This window comes from Pagrus pagrus, assembly GCF_965226575.1.
Source record: "Pagrus pagrus genome assembly, chromosome: 10".
Taxonomy (NCBI): domain Eukaryota; kingdom Metazoa; phylum Chordata; class Actinopteri; order Spariformes; family Sparidae; genus Pagrus; species Pagrus pagrus.
Genome location: NC_140194.1, coordinates 1,627,282 through 1,649,424, shown reverse-complemented (window position 1 = coordinate 1,649,424; position 22,143 = coordinate 1,627,282). Strand labels below are relative to the sequence as shown.

The 22,143-nt window shown below is 41.6% G+C and overlaps 2 protein-coding genes across 2 annotated transcripts; both read right to left on the bottom strand.

Annotated features, from left to right (window-relative positions):
• Positions 1–666: 666 nt before the first annotated feature.
• dld (deltaD) lies at positions 667–10,790 on the bottom strand. Its single transcript, XM_084365276.1, has 14 exons — positions 10,648–10,790; positions 8,724–8,799; positions 7,781–7,860; positions 7,372–7,440; positions 6,945–7,014; positions 5,817–5,917; positions 5,566–5,709; positions 5,020–5,121; positions 4,361–4,551; positions 4,095–4,265; positions 3,040–3,229; positions 2,767–2,904; positions 2,380–2,469; positions 667–2,095 (listed from the first exon to the last, which is right to left on the bottom strand). Exons 1-14 carry the CDS (start codon positions 10,684–10,686, stop codon positions 2,030–2,032), a joined length of 1,527 nt encoding a protein of 508 aa, XP_084221402.1. The 5' UTR covers positions 10,687–10,790; the 3' UTR covers positions 667–2,029.
• A 461-nt stretch (positions 10,791–11,251) lies between these two features.
• Positions 11,252–21,119, bottom strand: LOC311263190 (uncharacterized protein). Its single transcript, XM_084363112.1, has 4 exons — positions 20,848–21,119; positions 17,996–19,644; positions 13,386–13,401; positions 11,252–13,242 (listed from the first exon to the last, which is right to left on the bottom strand). Exons 2-4 carry the CDS (start codon positions 19,633–19,635, stop codon positions 11,608–11,610), a joined length of 3,291 nt encoding a protein of 1,096 aa, XP_084219238.1. The 5' UTR covers positions 19,636–19,644; positions 20,848–21,119; the 3' UTR covers positions 11,252–11,607.
• Positions 21,120–22,143: the final 1,024 nt, after the last annotated feature.

The window sequence follows — 22,143 nt, the reverse complement described above, 5'->3', positions numbered from 1 at the left end:
TTTTGTGCATCACTATGTGACGTTATATAAATATATGTATATACATTTATTATGAAGTATATACGACTGTACCGTAGCCATGGTTACCAGCTGCAGCAGCGTTATTTTGCATCACACTACCTCGCTCGCCATGACCCCCCTACCCTGCCTCTACATGAACAGGTATGAACCTGTAAATCAGCACATGACCTCTTTAATCACACATACTGAGGCCTTAAAGGAACAGTTCACCCAGAAATGTAGTCAGTATCTCCTCCCCCTCATGCTGATGGAAAGTCAGGAGAATTTTCAGTCCACAAAACATTTCTGGAGCAGAAGAGTTGCAGCGTTCTGCTAAACCAAGCTAATCCAAGTCTGCAGAAGCCCTGAGAATAAAACCGATTTATAAAGATGTTATTTACACCTTTGATCCAGTCAAACTCAGACAGGACGCATGCTAACATGTTTAGCTTGCTGCTAGCTGCTGAAACATAAATAACATTTGAGATCTCAGGGTTTTTAGACACTTTACTCCTGACGAGTTGTGTGGAGACATTTCGTTTCTTCTTATTGGCTGTTCAGGAGATCGCTGCAACAGTTTCCCTCTGAAGCTCCAGAGACGTTGACGTTATTGTGAATTTGTCTCTCTGGATGTGAGCGGATGTAAAAGTACACACTGTAGTCTCATTCAACTGATACTGCATTTATTGGTTTAAATGGTGAGATAAGCAAGAGCAGGCCGGAGCCAATCACAGGTCAGCAATCAGAGCAGGAAGCGGTTTCCCAGCAACAGTCAACAGCTCGTCTCCAGAACCGAGTCCATGTTTAATTTAAAGGATGAATCAACTCTGAAGTTACTCAGAAAACTGCTGCTGCTCTCTGAGAACAAAGCTCGAGCGTGTCGAACACGTCAGTGACGTCACAGGAAGCTTTGGATCATAAAACAGTTGCACAGCAGATTTTAAGCAGTTTAAATCATCCATGCTTGCGAGTCTTCTTCTTCTCTGGTTTTGGCAGCATCATGCGAAACAAAACAGGGACCAGCTGATAGAAACAAGCTCCACGCTGCTGGAGGTCTGAAACTCCACAAGGAAAGTTTGAGTTGTCAAAGAGGGTTTAATAAATTAGTTAGAAGTCATAATTTCCACAAGAGAAACCATAAAAACAAACCTGGAGTGTTCTGATGCAGCAGAGGAGGTTTGTTTGTGCAGACTTTATATTTTGTGTACATCCTCAGATGATCACCTCCGTCATCAACGCTCTCGCTAACAAAAGACTTTAAACTTTGATTTCAGGCTTTAGATCTTTACAAGCTTCTTCAGGAGCTTTAAGCCACATTTCAAGACGACTTCAACGTCGCTTCTGAAGACTGAAACGTGATTTAATGCTCCTGATCAGTGCACCGTGTAAACTTTCAGACAGACGATCGATTTCGTTTTGTTTTTATCTGCAACTCTTGATGAATCCGTCTTAAATCGAGCCACAAATGATGCGAATTAAATGATTTGAGTTACTAAATTAAGATGAGTCCAAACTAAATATTGTGATAACTCAGTTTCGACAGTTTGGAGCCGCAGAGAGCTGAACTGTAACAGCTGATTTAACCTTTAAAACGTGAGACTGAATCTGCTTCCTGCTCCGGTTACACTTCGTATTTGTCGTGTTGAATTCTTTCCCACTGTAAAAAACAGAAACAAAAACACTCCCCGCCTCCTTAACAAGAGAAACCGCAGCCACCAAGGAAAAATAATATTTATATCTCTATATCCTGTGAGCGAGAGAATAAAATGCTCCTCTGGGATCTTTTTTATTTAAACTATGTGTTTGTAAAGCAAGAAGACTGATCTGCAGTCAGCGTTTGTTTACCGCCCAGACGCCCTCTTATCATTTTATTGAGAACATTTAAATAACATTAGAACTAAATGTGGTACAGTTGTGATGTACACAGAGGATCTCGGTGGGTTGGATGAAGGTTTTTTTGACGCGGACACACACAGCTTCCTGTTTCTCCTCTGTTATGTACACTGAAGGTGCGACAGCGGCCGGCGGATCAGAAGTTGATGGCTTTGCCGAAGGAGGCGGCCAGGTTGGCTTCTCTGAAGGCCTCCGACACCGTCTGCAGGAGGAGGAGGAGGGGGAGGAGGAGGAGGAGGAAGAAGAGGAGAGGGATGGAGAGGATGAGTTTTCAGTTGGTTGGTTTTTACAGTCAATATTTCTGTTGTTTTTGAGCTCTTATGGTTCGAATATTTAGTGTTTAATAAACTTTAATACTTAGTAGATATTCTGCTGCACTTGTGTGGTTTGGATATACACAAGTGTGTGTGTGTTAGTGTGTGTGTGTGTGTGTGTGTGTGTGTGTGTGTGTGTGTGTGTGTGTGTGTGTGCTGCAGCAGGACGTACAGGATGGGCGTGGCAGACTCGGGCGATGTCTTCACAGGAAGCACCGTACTCCATGGCCAGAGCAGCTTCATTGATCATCTCTCCTGCCCCCTGCAGGAAAAACACAAAAACAACTTTTAACATATTCGTCTGAAATTCACAGTCAAAGATCACATTTTTGTTTTCAGCCACAGCTGAAGCTCAAAGAGAAACTACTGTGTGCCCTCTCCCTCACAGCAACAGTTTATCAACGGGGTTGGGATCTACAGCGGGACCGACAGCGTCAGCTGGTCCTCTGGTGATTCTCACTCGGGTTAAAATCAGTTCAGTTACTCGTGTGTGTGTGTGTGTGTGTGTGTGTGTGTGTGTGTGTGTGTGTGTGTCTGATGTTTGCGATGAAGCTCTTACAGTGCCGACGATGTGAGCTCCCAGCATCCTGTCTGTCTCCTTGTGGCTGAGGATCTTCACCATGCCGTCGGTGTCATTGTTGGTTTTGGCTCGGCTGTTGGCTGCGAAGGGGAACTTGCCGACTCTGTATGGGACGCCCTGAGGAGGAGAGCAGCCGAGTCAGAAATCTGTACACATAATTGTCATGGAACGATACAGCTGCCTGCACATCAATAAATAAGTTTAACATTTAGTTAAATAACCATCCTCCGTCTCTTCATCATCACATCTCACCTCCTCTTTGAGCTGCTCCTCTGACTTGCCCACCCAGGCCACCTCGGGGTGAGTGTAGATGACAGAGGGAACGCAGTTGTAGTCGATGTGCACGGCGCCACCGGCCATGCCCTCCACAGAGATGATGCCCTCGTCTTCCGCCTTGTGGGCCAACATCGGCCCGGCGACCACGTCACCGATCGCGTAAATACTGAGAGGAGACAGAACAAATCATGAATGTTTTTAGGAGACTTCTCTTTAACTTCAGACTGAATACTGACATCACAGTGTAATGACACCGTCCACGTTCAGATCGTTTCCTATAAGCCTATATTGTCATGGAAAAATTAACAGCGCATTGCAGCACAAAGGAAACGCAACGTCTGGCATCGTTTCCCCCGGTCGCTATCTCCAGGTAACGCTGGAACAAAGTGAATAACTGTGGAAACTCTACACTGCAAAAGAAAAATAACCTGCTGATGATGGAGGAGGAGGAGGAGGAGAAGATGAAGGAGAGTGATAGAAACTGAGGTAAAACAGGAGACATCCACTCGATGGAGAGCGCTCCAGTGTTGTGTCAAAGTCTGTTTGTTGATTGAGCTTCTTCTCTCAAATAACTTTTTTTTTTGTCAATTTGATTAAAACAATTGGACCCAAAGTTGCATCAATGACTATTAATAATTGATGATGAGCCTGATGATGTAGCTCTATCTGCCAAAGATGGATGACCAAGAACCAACTAAAATCATTTTTAAAGACCAGAGCTAGCGCAGCATGTTCAGACTTACCCACGGGAGAACAAACAAAACATTTTCATTATTTTACGGATTAAACATTGGCCCATAAATCAGTCACGTTTGGATGCAAAGCCGGGAGCAACACTTGTAAAGAGTTGATTTAATCTGCCACAGTCGTTCCGAGTAATGCTGAGAAGCTGTAGACGTGTACAGCGACTGAGCGATGTGACTGAATGAAGTTCACATGTTGAACCAACTTCGAACCGGCACCGACCCAGATCCAGCGCTTCACTTAGGTTGAAAAGGGGTATGACATCATGCAGCCTGAACACGGGGTACCTGGGTACTTTGGTCTGGAAGCGGTTGTTGACGGGGATGCGGCCCCTGTTGTCCACCTCGATGCCTACAGAATCCAGACCCAGGTTCTGTGTGAAAGGTCGTCTGCCGATACAGACCAGCAGCACGTCGCACGTCAGAGTCTCGTTCTTCCCGCCGGCCGCAGCCTCCACTCTGAAACACATCATCACCCAGAGTTAACAACTTTAACGGTATTTAAAACGGACTCCTCCAGACGGGACGTGAAGAGTCGGGAGTGTTTAACTCACGCCACATCGATCTTGCCGTCGGGCCTCCTGATGGCTCCCATCACTTTGGTGCCGAGCTTGAACTTGAGGCCCTGCTTCTGCAGGATGCGCTGGAAGTTCTTAGACATCTCCATGTCGATGCCCAGGCCGCCCACATGGCCCAGGAACTCCACCGCTGTGACTTTAGAGCCCAGTCTCTGCCACACTGACCCCTGCAGGACGGGAGGACGAACGCGTGTGTGAATTACGTGTTGATTACAGAGTTTCACTGTGAATGTGACCTGGTGTTGTAGCCCCGTGCTGACTTTACTAGATATTTACAGATATTACAATTAATGATTTGATCATTTGATCATCAAAAAGATCATTTTTACATCATAACTTTCATTTTCACTGAAAGAAACAATAAAATTATGATGATGTGACGTTCATGGTGCCAAAGAAACATGTTCTCTTACATCAGCAGAACCAGATTTGTTGTCCGGCACTGCAGCACTGGGTCATGTTGTTATCTGATAATATTTCGATTAATTATTCTTCCCTGAGTGCAGCAGTATATGAGTTCAATAAAATATGGCTACTTCTACTTTTTAATGACAACTGGCCGTGTTTCAGACCGACTGGGCTGCTTTTCGGCAGTCGGATCTAACAACACTGAACTGGACGGGGGAGATGCTGACCAGCTCGACTCCGATGACTCCGGCTCCGATCACAATCATCTCCTCTGGAACTTTCTTCAGGGACAGAGCTCCTGTTGAAGACACGATGGACTCCTCGTCAATCTAAAACAAAGAGAACACATTTAAAGATTGTGACAAACTTCATAAATTCATGTTGATTTTAACTTTTAATGTTGGACTTACAAATTAAATGTATCATCTTCAGAGAGAAATCAAGATGCCGTAATTGCACAAATCAATATTTTCTTTTGAACGATGTGTAAAACAAGAGTTGCTCGTAGTGACGAATCAGCAGAGATGAAGCATTTGACTCTGCACGTCCCTTCAGCTCTACGGAGCTTTAACATCTTTCAGCTTCATGTTTTGGCTTTGAAGCTTAAACCTTCATGTTTGAGTAATACCTAAAATAAAAGTGTTGTACAGTTCTGATCTCATGTTGCAATTTTGGTGAAGTGGTGTCACAAAACCGAATGCCTTTAATCCTTCTGATCATCACTTGAAATCTTGGGGGTTTTACACTTTAAAAAAAGGCCTTGAGTTACATACCGGGATCCCGGGGAAGGGTGTGACCTCGGAGCCTGTGGCGATGAGGATGTTCTTGGTGTTGATGACCTGCTCGCCGCCGTCTGCTGTTGTAGCCGTCACCTGGTTCTTCCCGGTCACCCTCCCGAAACCGTTGACATGAGTCACCTGAGGGGGGCGATGTCACACAGTGAGCGCCGTCATCAGTCATTCAGGTTCTTGTTAGTAAGACGTGATGTGAACAACGATTAAAAACAGAGAAGAAGAGGTCTGACTTTGTTCTGTTTGAATAGATGTGCGATTCCTCCGGTCAGCGCTTTGACCGCCCCGCTCTTCTGAGCCATCATCTTCTCCAGGTTCAACGAGAGGCCTGAAACTGATGGAGAGACGCCGATCATCACTTCTATCCTCAAACATTAAAGGAACAGTTCATTTAAAAATTAAAAGAAAAAGATCTTCAGTGAAGCCGGTGAGCTAAAAGCATTAACGCGCACCCCGTTTTAAAACAAGTCTCCAGCTGCTTCAGCTGTTGAGCAGAAAGCTGCAACTCTGTTTTACTGTGAAGCTCCAGAAATGTTGTGAACGACACAGCTAGCTTAGCGTTAGCTAGCAACCGCACGAGGACGGTCAGCTGACTGGTAACTTCAGCATCTTTTCTTTGTCAGAGATCCTTTATTGATTAGTTTGGAGGGAGGGTTTACTGATTTGATTTGATTTGAGAAACTGAACTTTGTAATAAACTGAATTTCTATCTTTTGTTGTTGATTGTTGAATCATGAAGGTTGGCATTTGTTGCTGAACTCTGGAAACTTTATTTCTGTTGAACATTATTTGAATTTGTCCAAACCTAACCTGCAAAAAGACACCAGGATAAAGTCCAGCTGTTGTTGGAAAATACCACTTGTGTCTTTTTAACGGAGGATCTGGAAATGTAAATAATTGATGAATGATTCTTCAGGGAATAAAATCAATGAGCTGTTGATCTTTATTGATCCAGACGTGATAGTGAAACACTGGCAGACAAACTGAATCGTGACACCAGTTTGCAACAACAAAAAGAGGACGCTGGACTACGCCTGGAAAAGTTCATTAGTTCACCTGGAAACTAGTCAATTATTTTAGATAATCTATGAAACAAACCTGCCAACATCCTCTTGTTTCAGCCTCTTAACGGTAAACTGCTGCTCTTCTTTGTCATATCATCTCTAACTAAATATATCTTTGGTTTCGGACTGAAGGTGTCGACTTCAGCTCTGGGAAACTGTGTCGAACATTTTTTAAAACTATTTTCTGGCATTTTTTTTACACATTGGACTGAGCTACTCATCGTCAACTCAATCCTACGCAAGTCCTCAAACTGAAACCCCCGTCAGTGCCTACAGAAATCCAGTGGAGTCTCTTACTTTCGATGCCTCTGCTTTCAAAGTCCTTGCCGTGAGCCATGTGGTACAGGTAGGAGTTGTTCAGCAGAGCCTGCACACACAAATTAACAATTACATTTACATTCACAATCATTTTTTTATTGTGTTGTATTGTTCAATCCATTCATGTTGGCAGTTTTTATTTCGCCTGGCTGGAAAAATGTTTTACTGGAAATGGAGCGGACTGATTGAAGTAATCTTTCAATTTACAGCAAAACTATTAGTCTGAGACTTTGAGCTCATCACACTGAAGTCAGAAGGGTCAACTTCTACCAGTAGATGACAGGTACAACAGGTACAGAGAAAATCTGATTGGGAAAAACATCTGAAGAGGTTGATGATGACTGTGAGAGGCTCTCAGTCACACAAGTTATCACACGTTCAGAAGGAAAGACAACCGGTGGATTACCTTTGAGGGGATGCAGCCGACGTTCAGACAGGTTCCACCCAGCGTGGCATTCTTCTCAACACACACCGTCTGTCGAGGGAAACGTACACATTAGAGATGTTTCTGCACCGCCTTAGTTTGTCCACACTGAACCAAGCGGCGCCGGCATAACGCCGCCCCGGTGACGGTACACATCATCACACTGAGATCATGTTTCCACCTTTAAATCTAAAAATGTCTCAGCAAACCATTTATAATCACCGGCAGTAAACAGCAGTGATTATAAACACGTATAAATTCTGCACTTTGTTGCCAAAGACATGACCTGCTACCACATCACTGTTGTTTGGTCTTGTAATGTTGCTTTGTGGGTTGAAGTGTGGAACATTTCAGCCAACCAATAAATCAATATGACCTGGAAGCAGCTTACCTTGAAGCCGAGCTGTGCAGCTTTGATGGCAGCGACGTAGCCGCCCGGACCGGAGCCCACCACTGTGACGTCTGCATCGACTACAGAGAGACAACACGGCAACTTCAATCACGACTTCATAACAGCAGCTCCGAACACAGAGACAAAACACTGGAGAGGTTTAAAAAGAACTAAAGTCTGTTTTAGTTTGGAAGATGTGGACTGAAGCAGGAAACTGCTGAGATCACCTGTGGAACAGACGTCTGCGGTCCCAACATGACTTTTATTGTGAAGTAACCACAGGAAATAGATGAGAATTTAAAGATGGTCCAACTCTGCATTTACATCTTCAACTCTTTCTCACTGTCTAACATTATAATAATTAAATTTCTTAATTATTTTAAGTTTTGAGATGAACGAATTGATTTAAATCAGCAAATCAGAAAAATCTGCAGTTCTAATAATCACAAAAACACTGAATATCCCTTCTGCAAACTATCAAATCAATATAAAATTATAAAATGAAAACATCCAGAATACTTTAAAAGATCAAGATGATGAAAAATAGTCATTTTAGCATCAAATCAAAATCTCTCAAAATGATTTTAGCAACTTATTTAGACTCCAGATGCATTTAGATTACAGCAGTATGATATAAAATGATTAAATGAGTCTTATCAGCTAAATGCTAAAAGAGTTTCAACCCTGTGAAGAAAAGCAGAACATCTGCATGAGGTGAAGGAAAGGTGAGGACCGCTCGTGAGTTTTGTTTGTAAAATGACATTACTGGCAACTGCAACAAGTTCTCCAACATCTCTCATGTGTGCCATCTGTTTTAATGATCAGTTCGTACGTGAGGTACAATGTCTGCTTAACATGGACACAAGCCCCACACATCAGGCTGAAGTTCACGAGGGAGCGTGTGATTAATGGAGACGGACGATAAGATTTACAGCTCTCTTACTTGCTGCTTTGTCAGCGTAGGTTCTGACGGACAGAGCTGCAGCGCCGTGCAGTTTGCAGGGAAGGTGGTGGCTCCGCTGTGAAAGCAAACACACAGTCAGACAAGACCCGAACCAGGCAGTCAACAAATACCTTGATTTTACTCCAGGGTAGAAAAACAAAACAAAACAGTCAGACATTGCAACCATTTAACAGCCGTTTCTCTGTCGGTGGCTTACCGACTGTTTGACACACATTTTAAGAGCGATTAAAATGACTTCAGAGACTCGTAATCAAACAGTTTCCACTTCAAATGAACAGCTCTTTGTTTATCAGATGCAGGTAAACATTTAAAGTGTTTCCAGAGGAACTCTCAGCTCAACAATAACCTGCTTCTTCTTTGTTTTGTGGATTTCCTTGAATATAATTTTCTTGTTCAGCCGCTCGAGTGAAGCTACAACGATTAAACTATAAGTTGGCAACTATTTTTTTAAAGAAATTAAAAGACTAACGATTTTAAATTCTCTGATTCCAGCTTCTTAAATGTGAATATTTCCTCTTTTCTTTACTCCTCTGTGACAGTTATATTAATATATTTGGGTTGTGGGCAAAACAAGACATATGAGCTGAGGGAAACACTGTTTTCTGACAGTCTATGAATCGAACAACTAATCGGTCGATGGACAAAATAATCAACAGATTAATCGACAATAAAAATAATTGTTATTTGCAGCCCTACGCTCAAATACACACTCATGACAACGGCATAAAACACAGTGATTTTAAATATTGTGGCACTCAGGATGGAGCTACAGTCAGACTCAGAAGACGAAGGAAATAAGTATTTTTCACGTTGCTTTTCTTAGATTTGTACCAAATACATTTCTTTAAAAGGGTGTCACAGCCCTTACAGCTGGTTTGGGGCTCAATGTCTTGCTCAAGGGCACTGGGCAAAGATGTAAAGGACTGTAGATAAAGTACACTACTCAAAATTAGGGATACAGGTGCATAAATGCAATAACAGTCAAATGAAATTTAAAGTCACATTATTTTGGGCGACCAAATATTCACAAAACAAAAATAAAAATTCAGATGTGTCACAGAATAAACAATCATGTGTCACACTACGTAGTGAAGCTGTCAGCTGTCACCTCAGGACACATTCAGGAGTAAACCAGAGCCTCTTTAGCTTTTCCAGCAAAACAAGCTGCTTGTTTTCACACCGGCACCTGATAAAACATGTGACCCAGAGACGGTTATAAGAGGTTAGAACACAACTTGTCATTAGATAGAACTAATTAGGAATAATGTGTCATTTATGAGACATAAAGTGGTAAGTCGATCTGCCTCTGACATAAGCTAACACACCGGTAAGAGTTAGGTAACCCCTGCTAACTAACTTAGCATGCTAGCATAGCTTTGAGAAAGAGAGCTGTCAAATGTAACGTCATTTAACCAACATGTTTTAGTTCTAGCGATATTAAAACCCTTTAACCTTGGCATGGAAATATCCTGTGAGGTTATTTCAAAACGCTTCTGATATGTAAACAGCTTATTTCCATAATGTATTCCCTGAAAACATTGTGAGACGTTCAACGAATAAAGTCTTATTTTTTTCCAACTACAAGCTTCATTGTTAATTTTTCTGAGGCCGAATTAAAAAGGCGGAACATATACATGTTGACAACATATCATATACATATTAAGCGAGATATTTGTCACCAATAACCTCTATAAATCTAAATCGAAGGTTTTTCCAGTGGAGTCTGGCGAAACGCTCTCTCCATACGCTTTCACCGGACCAGAGCCGTTAGCTGACCCGCTAGCCGGGCCCGGGCCTCCTGTGGGAAAATACCAGTAACCACGGGGCCAACAGCGGGTGAGACCGCGTAAAGACGTTCCGGACAACACGTCGTGGGTACCAGGTTAATAAAATCCGCCCTTACCGTGGCCAGAGAGCGATATAACTGAGTCCAGCTCTGCATTGTGTCTGTGTCCCCTCACAAGCTCTGTAACCTACAGCAGGCCGACAAGCCAAGGACTCCTGACATTGCGCACGCGCAGTACCAGTGCATGCCAAACGGGCGTCGCCTTTATATGACGTCAGTGAGAGCTGTGAGCATGGAGTCTGTTGCAAACTATCAGGAGGAAGATGGACTTCAGCTCAGCTACAGTAAGAAGACTGTAGTTGTAAATGGTCGATAAATAGCAGATTAATATGATTTTGTTATGAGCTCCACTAGAGGGCGTCCTCAGATCTCTGCTTTAGTTCATATCAGCTGTTCAAACCTTAAATAACATGACATCATCTCACACTACCAGCTGTCTCAGGTGTGATGGAGGATTGGAGCTCCTCAGCTCAAGTCAGTCTGAGAACAGCTGATGGTGTTTTTAATCACATGATCTGGTCGTCATTAGAAACATCAGCTGTTGATATCAATAACAAACTAAATAATGAATCAGACACAATAAAAATGTTTTTTTCTATTTTATTCATAAAGAAAAACAAAATCAAATGACTTTTGTCTCATTCATAAATATTTTGTCAGGATGCAGCTCTTCTTATATTTACAATGATCAGACAATAAAAAGGTTAAACTCAACACACAAATGTTTCATATATCTGAGTACATTGTTTTCTGATGATTTAACAGTGTTGAAGGCAGGTAATGCAGTTATTAGATTAAATGACACTACATTAGATAATATCAATCAATGTGGTAAAACTGGTGTGTTGTAGTAAATATCAAAGTGACACATCAAAGAAAAACATTTACTGTTAAAATGATGAAAACACATTGATCAGATTCTGAAACAACAACATGTATACATCATACATCACCAATAAATGTACATTTATTACATTAAATGATGTGAATCTTTCTGTAGAAAATCAAATGTTTGTTCTACTCAGTGTGATTGACAGGAGAGATGATCAGAGGGGCAGAGTTTTCACCACCATCATTAAAACATGGATTGAAGTATGGGTAGAGTTTCTGAGTGAAGCAGCAGCCAGTAAAGGAGTAGATAAGAGCTGCAGCATCAACGTCATAAAAGGAGACCAGACCCTCCTCATAATCCACAAACACCCCCACCTTCTCAGGCCGACACTTCAGAGAGAGCAAGACTGGAGGGTCAGTAAGAGCATAGTACTCATTTTTATTCCTCAAACTTATCGTCCAGTAACCTTCCTGAGGAGTCGGTGTGATTTTTCCCTTCCTGTTGATCGACTCTCTGGCCACTCCTAAAGTCCACTCAGTCTTCTCTTTAACTTGAACCTCATAATAAAATCTTCCTGAAGAGAAACTCTGCTTTGCTAAGACACAGACACAATAATTGAATCTCTCTGGGTTGTCTGGGAGCTTCTTCTTTACATCGGCATCATATACTTGTTTTCCATCATCAGACAGGATGAGTTCAGGATGTGCTGTATCAGGATCGAGTGTCACATCCACTGCATACTGCTGGACCCACTTAAGCTCCACCTTCTTCATCTGTTTACTGAGCATCTCCTCCAGCTGATTCACAGCTCTCACCACAGTTCCCTCATATGAAGGTGGACGGACGCTGACTCCTGTCCAGTCCTTGGTGGGTGGAGCAGCGTTCAGTGATGGGAAGCTTTGGAGGAGGTGGAGGTGGTCTTCAGACTGTGAGAGCTGCTCCACCTCAGAGCTTCTCTTCTCCAGCTCAGAGATTTCCTGTTCCAGCTCTCTGATGAAGCCTTCAGCCTGTTTCTCTGTCTCTCTCTGCTTCTCTTTGATGGTGTCGATGAGCTCGGCCTGGCTTCTCTCAACAGACTCCTTCAGAGCGGTGAAGACCTGAACACCAGCTGCTATCTCTCTGTCTGCATCTTTCTCACTGAGCTCCACTGAGCGCTTCATCTCCTGAAGCTTCAGTCGTCTCTTCTGGATCATCTGCTGAATTTCAGCGTCTCTCTTCCCCAGCTCGGCCTTCTTTCCTTCATATTCTTCTTGCAGAGGAACAAACTCATGTGTCTTGTGGTCTAAAACAGTGCAGAGCATGCAGACACACATCTGGTCGGTCTTACAGAACAGCTCCAGCAGTTTATCGTGCTGCGTACACATCCTGTCTTCCAGGTTCTCCACAGGGTCGATCAGCTGATGTCTTTTCAGGCCTGACTTTGTCAGATGAGGCTCCAGGTGAGTCTCACAGTAGGAGGCCAGACACACCAGGCAGGACTTCAGGGCCTTCAGTTTGGTTCCAGTGCAGACGTCACAGGGAACTTCTCCTGGTTTGGAAACTTGTTGCTCTGAGCTGCTGCTGCTGGCTTTCTGTTGAGCTGACTGTCTGAACTGAGCAGCCATCTCAGAGATGAACGTGTTGACCTGCAGCTCAGGTCTGGTGTTGAAAACCTCTTTACAGTTGGGACACTGACACTTGTCATTTTTATCCCAGTGTTGAGTGATGCAGGTTTTACAGAAGTTGTGTCCACATGATGTGGCGACTGGATCAGTGAACACATCCAGACAGATGGAGCACAGAAACTGATCTTCAGTCAGCAGAGAGCTGGCAGCAGACATGTTTACAGTCTGAGGAGGAAAAGAAAACAAAAACAGCTTCAATACATTTATTAGGAATATTTAATGAGTTAAAATGTAACATGATTGGTGGATTATGAGGAGAATCATCATGAATTCTGTTGTTTCATTGGAGGAAAATGTACGTTACAGTCGCTCCTTCTAGAATAAAACATATCACACTGTAGATATAAACAAGATTTAAATAGAGAAAGATAACATAACACAAGTAACGAGGGATAAAACTTATAAAGTATTAAAAATACATTTTAACTTTGCCTAAAACAGTGAATTTAAGTGTTTTAATTACATGCACATTTTTGTTACATAAGTTTAATTCAAAGGGTCACATTTAATGAGTTTTTCTATCATGTTGAGTCAATGTGAATAAATAATTTAGTCCAAATAAATTCAATTAATTCAGAGTTAAATAAACCTGATGAGTTTATTTAATTATTAATATAAAGTTATGGTAAACTTCTACATAAACATAATGTTTGTTTCAAGTGTTTATTATTCAAGTATTAAACTTAAAAGTAATTTAAAAAAGCCTTTGATGTTTGTTGTTCTGTCTCCTGTAATAAGTTGCACATCTTGTTATTTAGTTTCTACACATTGACTCAACATGACAGAAACACTTTGTGTTTAATGTGACATTTACGTTGAACGTGTGTAGAATTAGATGGAAAATTTACACTTTATGTAAAAAGAATCAGACACATTGAATGTGAAGAAGAAAAGATGGAAGCTGCAGGAAACTGAAGCTGTTTCTCTCTACAACCCTCAGCCACTGATGGGTGGCAGTTAAAATGGCGACGGCCTGAGTGGAACTTCCTGTCTGAGTAGAGCTCAGGTTCTGTGTTAATACCAGAAACGGGTCAGAGAAAGACAGTAAATCAGTTTAAACTAAAACCAGCTGTGACTGGATTCTGTGTAACTTTAACTAGCTGGAGTTCAGTCACTGTGGTTTGGTTTTAATCTGCTCTGTACTTCCTGTGAACAGTGTAAACATGTCAGATTCTGGTTTTAACTCAGTCTTGAAGAAATATTCAGTCAGGTCTGTGTAGGTCAGTGTACTCACCAGTGTTTGCAGAGATTCTGCTGTTAGTTGAGAAAAACCTGATGGATTCAGCTGAAAACAGAGAGACTCGTCTGGACTGCAGCTCTGCTGTCACTCTGACAAACCATCACTTTCATCTCAGTAAATGTGACCTTGAAGCTTTTTCTTGTTGCTCCTCCTCTCAGTGAAGCTCTGTCAGTTTTAGTGACTCATTGTGAAACTTGTTGACTTGTTTTACTTTCTGTTTCTTGGTCTTTTCTCAGCAGTGGAAGTTTACAGCAGCCAAAAGAAGATACAGTTACAAATAAAGCACATAAGAAAAGAAGTCAGTGGAAGATATTCAAGAACAAACTGTATCTTTAGATCAACAGGCCACAACGCTCCCTCTACAATCCCACCAACACTCCAGTGTTCAGCTCACTGTTGAGTCTGTCATTTCACTTTTCTGCTGCTTTACAAACTGTTCAGCATCTTTTCTTTGTCAGACTTTTGTTGTGTGATTTCTAACCTGTCACATTACAGGGAGGAAATACAGAATAAAATAAAATACTTTCAAAGCCGTCTTAAAGGTCCAGTGTGTAGGATTTAGGAGGATCTGTCAGCAGAAATGAAACATAATATTAATAATGTTTTCATTAGTGTATAATCACCTGAAACTAAGAATCGTTGTGTTTTCGTTACTTTAGAAAGAGACTTTTATATCCACAGAGGGAGCAGCTCCTCTTCCACAGCGTCTGTCAGGTTTCTACGGGAGCCCAGAACGGACAAACCAAACACTTTAGCAACTGCAGTATGAGAGGGTGAGGCGAGGGGTGTGTAGTTGGTTTCAGCCTCACTGCTACATGCTACTAAATCCTCCATGCTGGACTTTTAAGTCAAATTGAAATTGTGTATTGTAGAGAAATCTCCTCAGTTAGAGAGAGAAGGAGACACCACTCAAAGATCAGTAGTCTGTCTGATAAAACACAGGGATTTATAATTGTCACTTTTATTTCCTCGCTTTATTTTGAAAATCCTGAAGCGTAGACGGAGCAGAAGAGCGTCAGGCTGCAGTTTGTTAAAATCTCCACCAGAGGGCGACCTCAGCTGTCATTTAATCTCTACTAACATTCGTGTTGTGTTCATTTCACCTTCTCAAACACAACAACAGCTTTACGTTACATTAAATGACCTCACACACTTTGCATTATCTGACATCAGATGACTCGACACAACAATCAGGTTTGGGTGTTTTTTTGGGGTTTGGGGTTCCATGTCTTGCTCAAGGGCACTCAGCAGAGTTGTTAAGGATTGTAGATAAAGTAACTGCTATCTATCATCTTTGTCAAAAAGAAAAACATTCATGAAGTTTGGTTCAATAATGAATTTATTATAGGTCCAAAATATGCGTACAGTCATTCTAACATGTGGTTAAATGTCTCTTGGCAGTTTTTACCTCAGTTAGGTGCTTTTGATAACCATCCACGAGCTTCTGGCTGAAGTTTTAACAACTCCTCTTGACAGAATCTGTGAAGTTCAACTACATTTGTTGACTTCCTGACACAGACTTGTCTCGTCAGCACAATCTACATGTTCTCGACAGGGTTCAAGTCCAAAACCTCAATTCTTGCCTGATTCAGCCGGTCCTGTACCACTTCTGATGTGTGTTTGGATCATTGTCCTGTTGGAGCCAATCTTCTGCTGATGATTTTAGGTTTTACTAAAGAGTTTGGAGAGAATCCTCCTTCTTCATTATTCAATTTACTGTCTTTAGAGCAGCAGATCCACTGGCAGCAAAACAGCCCCACAGCGTAACACTACCAGCACCATGCCTGACAGCAGGTTCAGTGTTCTTGAGGTTAAAGGCCTCATCGTCTCTCCTCCAGACATATTGCTGCTCATTGTGACCAAACAACTCAGCGTTTGTTTCATGTGACCACAGAGTTTTCCTCCAGAAGGTTTTTCTTTGTCCATGTGATCAGCAGCAAACTTCAGTGGAGCTTTAAGGTGCCACGTCTGGATCAAGAGCTTCTTTCTTGCCCGGCAGCCTCTCAGCTCATGTTGATGTAAAACACACTTGACTGTGGACACTGACACCTGTCTCTTCCAGCAGCTTATAATCCAATGCAGACTTGCTCTTTGGTGGTTTTTGGTCGACTCTCGACTGTCCGGACCAGTTTTCTCTCAGCTGCAGGTGATAAGTTGTGTTTTCTTCCTGATCGTGGCAGTGACACAACTGTGCCATGAACCTTATACTCACAAACAGTTATCTGCACAGTTGATCTTCAGACCTGTAACTGCTTAGAAATGTCTTCAGGTGACTTTCCTGACTTGTTCAAATCAATGATGAGCTCTTTCAGATCAATGCTGAACTCTTTAGACTTTCCCATCGTAGTGTTTGTGGCTGAGTCTAACGGCTGTTTCAAACAAGTCCCATTAAAATGGGCCCAGAAAAGTCACCAGCTGTTATCAATCAGAACCACTCAGAAGAAGTTAAGAGGCTACAAAGACGATTTGATTCACACAACTTTATATAATCACCTACATTGATTGTTCAAGTTACTGTATGTATATTGTTGATCCAGCAGATTTGGTCACATTTATAATAAATTAATTACTGAACCAAACTTCATGAATGTTTCACTCATCCATCACAGAAACATGAGAGCTGTAGAAAACACTGAAACTCAACACTGCCATGATGAACATGTTCTTTACAAACAAACAAGAGAAACGTAACAACTTGAATCACTTCACAGACATTAATTTAATTACACGTGGTACTCCCCAACACTGGGAATATTCACATTACGATTATCCTCCTCTCTGACTGACTTGATTTCTGGTATTTTTACAGGTGAAAAGTCTGAAACAAGAATCACAATGTTTTTAAACAACATTGTTGATGTTCCCTTTGAAATATCGACTGGAAATAGAGAAGATAATCTCTGAAAAGATTTGCGGTGCTACTGCTGGATGTTGAAAAGCTGAACGAAGCAGCAGCTGAAGACGCAGCTGTGAAAAGTTGTAAATGGTCGATAAATAGCTGATGAATATGATTTTGTTATGAGCTCCACTAGAGGGCGTCCTCAGATCTCTGGTTCAGTTCATATCAGCTGTTCAAACCTTCAATAACATGACATCATCTCACACTACCAGCTGTCTCAGGTGTGATGGAGGATTGGAGCTCGTCAGCTCAAGTCAGTCTGAGAACAGCTGATGGTGTTTTTAATCACATGATCTGGTCGTCATTAGAAACATCAGCTGTTGATATCAATAACAAACTAAATAATGAATCAGACACAATAAAATGTTTTTTTCTATTTTATTCATAAAGAAAAACAAAATCAAATTACTTTTGTCTCATTCATAAATGTTTTGTCAGGATGCAGCTCTTCTTATATTTACAATGATCAGACAATAAAAAGGTTAAACTCAACACACAAATGTTTCATATATCTGAGTACATTGTTTTCTGATGATTTAACAGTGTTGAAGGCAGGTGATGCAGTTATTAGAATAAATGAGACTACATTAGATAATATCAATCAATGTGGTAAAACTGGTGTGTTGTTGTAAATATCAATGTGACACATCAAAGAAAAACATTTACAAGAAAAAAAGAATGAAAACACATTCATCAGAATCTAAAAAAACTATGTATAAATGCACATTTACTACATTAAATTATGTGAATTAATCAATTGGTTGTTCTACTCAGTGTGATTGACAGGAGAGATGATCAGAGGGGCAGAGTTTTTACCATCATCATTATCAGATGGACTGAAGAGTGGGTAGAGTTTCTGAGTGAAGCAGCAGCCAGTAAAGGAGTAGATAAGAGCTGCAGCATCGATGTCATAAAAGGAGACCAGACCCTCCTCATAATCCACAAACACCCCCACCTTCTCAGGCTGACACTTCAGAGAGAGCAAGACTGGAGTGTCAGTAAGAGCTACACACATATTTTTATTAACCACAGATATCGTCCAGTAACCATCCGGAGGACTTGCTGTGATTTGTCCCTTCCTGTTGATCGACTCTCTGGCCACTCCTAAAGCCCAGTTAGTCTTCTCTTTAACTTGAACCTCATAATAAAATCTTCCTGAAGAGAAACTCTGCTTTGATAAGACACAGGCACATTCATCAAATCTCTCTGGGTTGTCTTGGAGTTTCTTCTTCACATCGGTATCATATACTTGTTTTCCATCATCAGACAGGATGAGGTTGGGATGTGCTGTATCAGGATCGAGTGTCACATCCACTGCATACTGCTGGACCCTCTTCAGCTCCCCCTCAAACAGCTTCTTCATCTGTTTACTGAGCGTCTCCTCCAGCTGATTCACAGCTCTCCTCACAGTCCCCTCATATGAAGGTGGACGGACGCTGACTCCTGTCCAGTCCTTGGTGGGTGGAGCAGCGTTCAGTGATGGGAAGCTTTGGAGGAGGTGGAGGTGGTCTTCAGACTGTGAGAGCTGCTCCACCTCAGAGCTTCTCTTCTCCAGCTCAGAGATTTCCTGTTCCAGCTCTCTGATGAAGCCTTCAGCCTGTTTCTCTGTCTCTCTCTGCTTCTCTTTGATGGTGTCGATGAGCTCGGCCTGGCTTCTCTCAACAGACTCCTTCAGAGCGGTGAAGACCTGAACACCAGCTGCTATCTCTCTGTCTGCATCTTTCTCACTGAGCTCCACTGAGCGCTTCATCTCCTGAAGCTTCAGTCGTCTCTTCTGGATCATCTGCTGAATTTCAGCGTCTCTCTTCCCCAGCTCGGCCTTCTTTCCTTCATATGCTTCTTTCAGAGGAACAACATCATGTGTCTTGTGGTCTAAAACAGTGCAGAGCATGCAGACACACATCTGGTCGGTCTTACAGAACAGCTCCAGCAGTTTATCGTGCTTCGTACACATCCTGTCTTCCAGGTTCTCCACAGGGTCGATCAGCTGATGTCTTTTCAGGCCTGGCTTTGTCAGATGAGGCTCCAGGTGAGTCTCACAGTAGGAGGCCAGACACACCAGGCAGGACTTCAGGGCCTTCAGTTTGGTTCCAGTGCAGTCGTCACAGGGAACTTCTCCTGGTTTGGAAACTTGTTGCTCTGAGCTGCTGCTGCTGGCTTTCTGTTGAGCTGACTGTCTGAGCTGAGCAGCCATCTCAGAGATGAACGTGTTGACCTGCAGCTCAGGTCTGGTGTTGAAAACCTCTTTACAGTTGGGACACTGACACTTGTCATTTTTATCCCAGTGTTGAGTGATGCAGGTTTTACAGAAGTTGTGTCCACATGATGTGGTGACTGGATCAGTGAACACATCCAGACAGATGGAGCACAGAAACTGATCTTCAGTCAGCAGAGAGCTGGCAGCAGACATGTTTACAGTCTGAGGAGGAAAAGAAAAGAAAAACAGCTTTAATACATTTATTTTGAATATTTAATGAGTTAAAATGTAACAATGATTGGTGGATTATGAGGAGAATCGTGATGAATTCTGTTGTTTCATTGGCGGAAAATGTACGTTACAGTCGCTCCTTCTAGAATAAAAAATATGACTCTGTAGATATAAACCAGATTTAAATAGAGAAAGATAATATGACACGAGTAACGAGAGATAAAACTCAAAGTATTAAAAATACATTTTAAAATGAAATATTAAAAGTACTAAAATATAGAAATAAAGATGTTATTACACTGGATAAGTGAGACAAGTCTCGTCACTGATTTTAATATCAAACTTAACACATTTATTATGATTTCCTGTGCATGTTAATAAAAACTTTGCCTTAAACAGTGAATTTAAGTGTTTTAATAAAATGTACATTTTTATTACCTCAGTTTAATACAAAGAGTCACATTTAATAAGTTTTTCTATCATGTTGAGTCAATGTGAATAAATAATTTAGTCTGAATAAATCAAATTAATTCAGAGTTAAATAAACCTGATGAGTTTATTTAATCATTAATATAAAGTTATGGGGAACTTCTACATAAACTTAATGTTTGTTTCAAGTGTTTATTATTCAAGTATTAAACTTAAAAGTAATTTAAGAAAAGCAGTTGATATTTGTTGTTCTGTCTCCTGTAATAAGTTGCACATCTTGTTATTTAGTTTCTACACATTGACTCAACATGACAGAAACACTTTGTGTTTAATGTGACATTTACGTTGAACGTGTGTAGAATTAGATGGAAAATTTACACTTTATGAAAAAAGAATCAGACACATTGAATGTGAAGAAGAAAAGATGGAAGCTGCAGGAAACTGAAGCTGTTTCTCTCTACAACCCTCAGCCACTGATGGGTGGCAGTTAAAATGGCGATGCCCTGAGTGGAACTTCCTGTCTGAGTAGAGCTCAGGTTCTGTGTTAATACCAGAAACAGGTCAGAGAAAGACGGTAAATCAGTTTAAACTAAAACCAGCTGTGACTGGATTCTGTGTAACTTAAACTAGCTGGAGTTCAGCCACTGTGGTTTGGTTTTAATCTGCTCTGTACTTCCTGTGAACACGTGTAAACATGTCAGATTCTGGTTTTAACTCAGTCTTGAAGAAATATTCAGTCAGGTCTGTGTAGGTCAGTGTACTCACCAGTGTTTGCAGAGATTCTGCTGGTTAGTTGAGAAAAACCTGATGGATTCAGTTGAAAACAGAGAGACTCGTCTGGACTGCAGCTCTGCTGTCGCTCTGACAAACCGTCACTTTCATCTCAGGAAATGTGACCTTGAAGCTTTTTCTTGTTGCTCCTCCTCTCAGTGAAGCTCTGTCAGTTTTAGTGACTCATTGTGAAACTTGTTGACTTGTTTTACTTTCTGTTTCTTGGTCTTTTCTCAGCAGTGGAAGTTTACAGCAGCCAAAAGAAGATACAGTTACAAATAAAGCACATAAGAAAAGAAGTCAGTGGAAGATATTCAAGAACAAACTGTGTTTTTAGATCAACAGGCCACAACGCTCCCTCTACAATCCCACCAACACTCCAGTGTTCAGCTCACTGTTGAGTCTGTCATTTCACTTTTCTGCTGCTTTACAAACTGTTCAGCATCTTTTCTTTGTCAGACTTTTGTTGTGTGATTTCTAACCTGTCACATTACAGGGAGGAAATACAGAAAGTCAGCTTCACTGTGATTTTAAAATACTTTCAAAGCCGTCTTAAAGGTCCAGTGTGTAGGATTTAGGAGGATCTGTCAGCAGAAATGAAACATAATATTAATAATGTTTTCATTAGTGTATAATCACCTGAAACTAAGAATTGTTGTGTTTTTGTTACTTTAGAAAGAGACTTTTATATCCACAGGGAGCAGCTCCTCTTCCACAGCGTCTGTCAGGTTTCTACGGGAGCCCAGAACGGACAAACCAAACACTTTAGCAACTACAGTAGGAGAGGGTGAGGCGAGGGGTGTGTAGTTGGTTTCAGCCTCACTGCTACATGCTACTAAATCCTCCATGCTGGACTTTTAAGTCAAATTAAAATTGTGTATTGTAGAGAAATCTCCTCAGTTAGAGAGAGAAGGAGACACCACTCAAAGATCAGTAGTCTGTCTGATAAAACACAGGGATTTATAATTGTCACTTTTATTTCCTCGCTTTATTTTGAAAATCCTGAAGCGTAGACGGAGCAGAAGAGCGTCAGGCTGCAGTTTGTTAAAATCTCCACCAGAGGGCGACCTCAGCTGTCATTTAATCTCTACTAACATTCGTGTTGTGTTCATTTCACCTTCTCAAACACAACAACAGCTTTACGTTACATTAAATGACCTCACACACTTTGCATTATCTGACATTAGATGACTCGACACAACAATCAGGTTTGGGTGTTTTTTTGGGTTTGGGGTTCCATGTCTTGCTCAAGGGCACTCAGCAGAGTTGTTAAGGACTGTAGATGAAGTA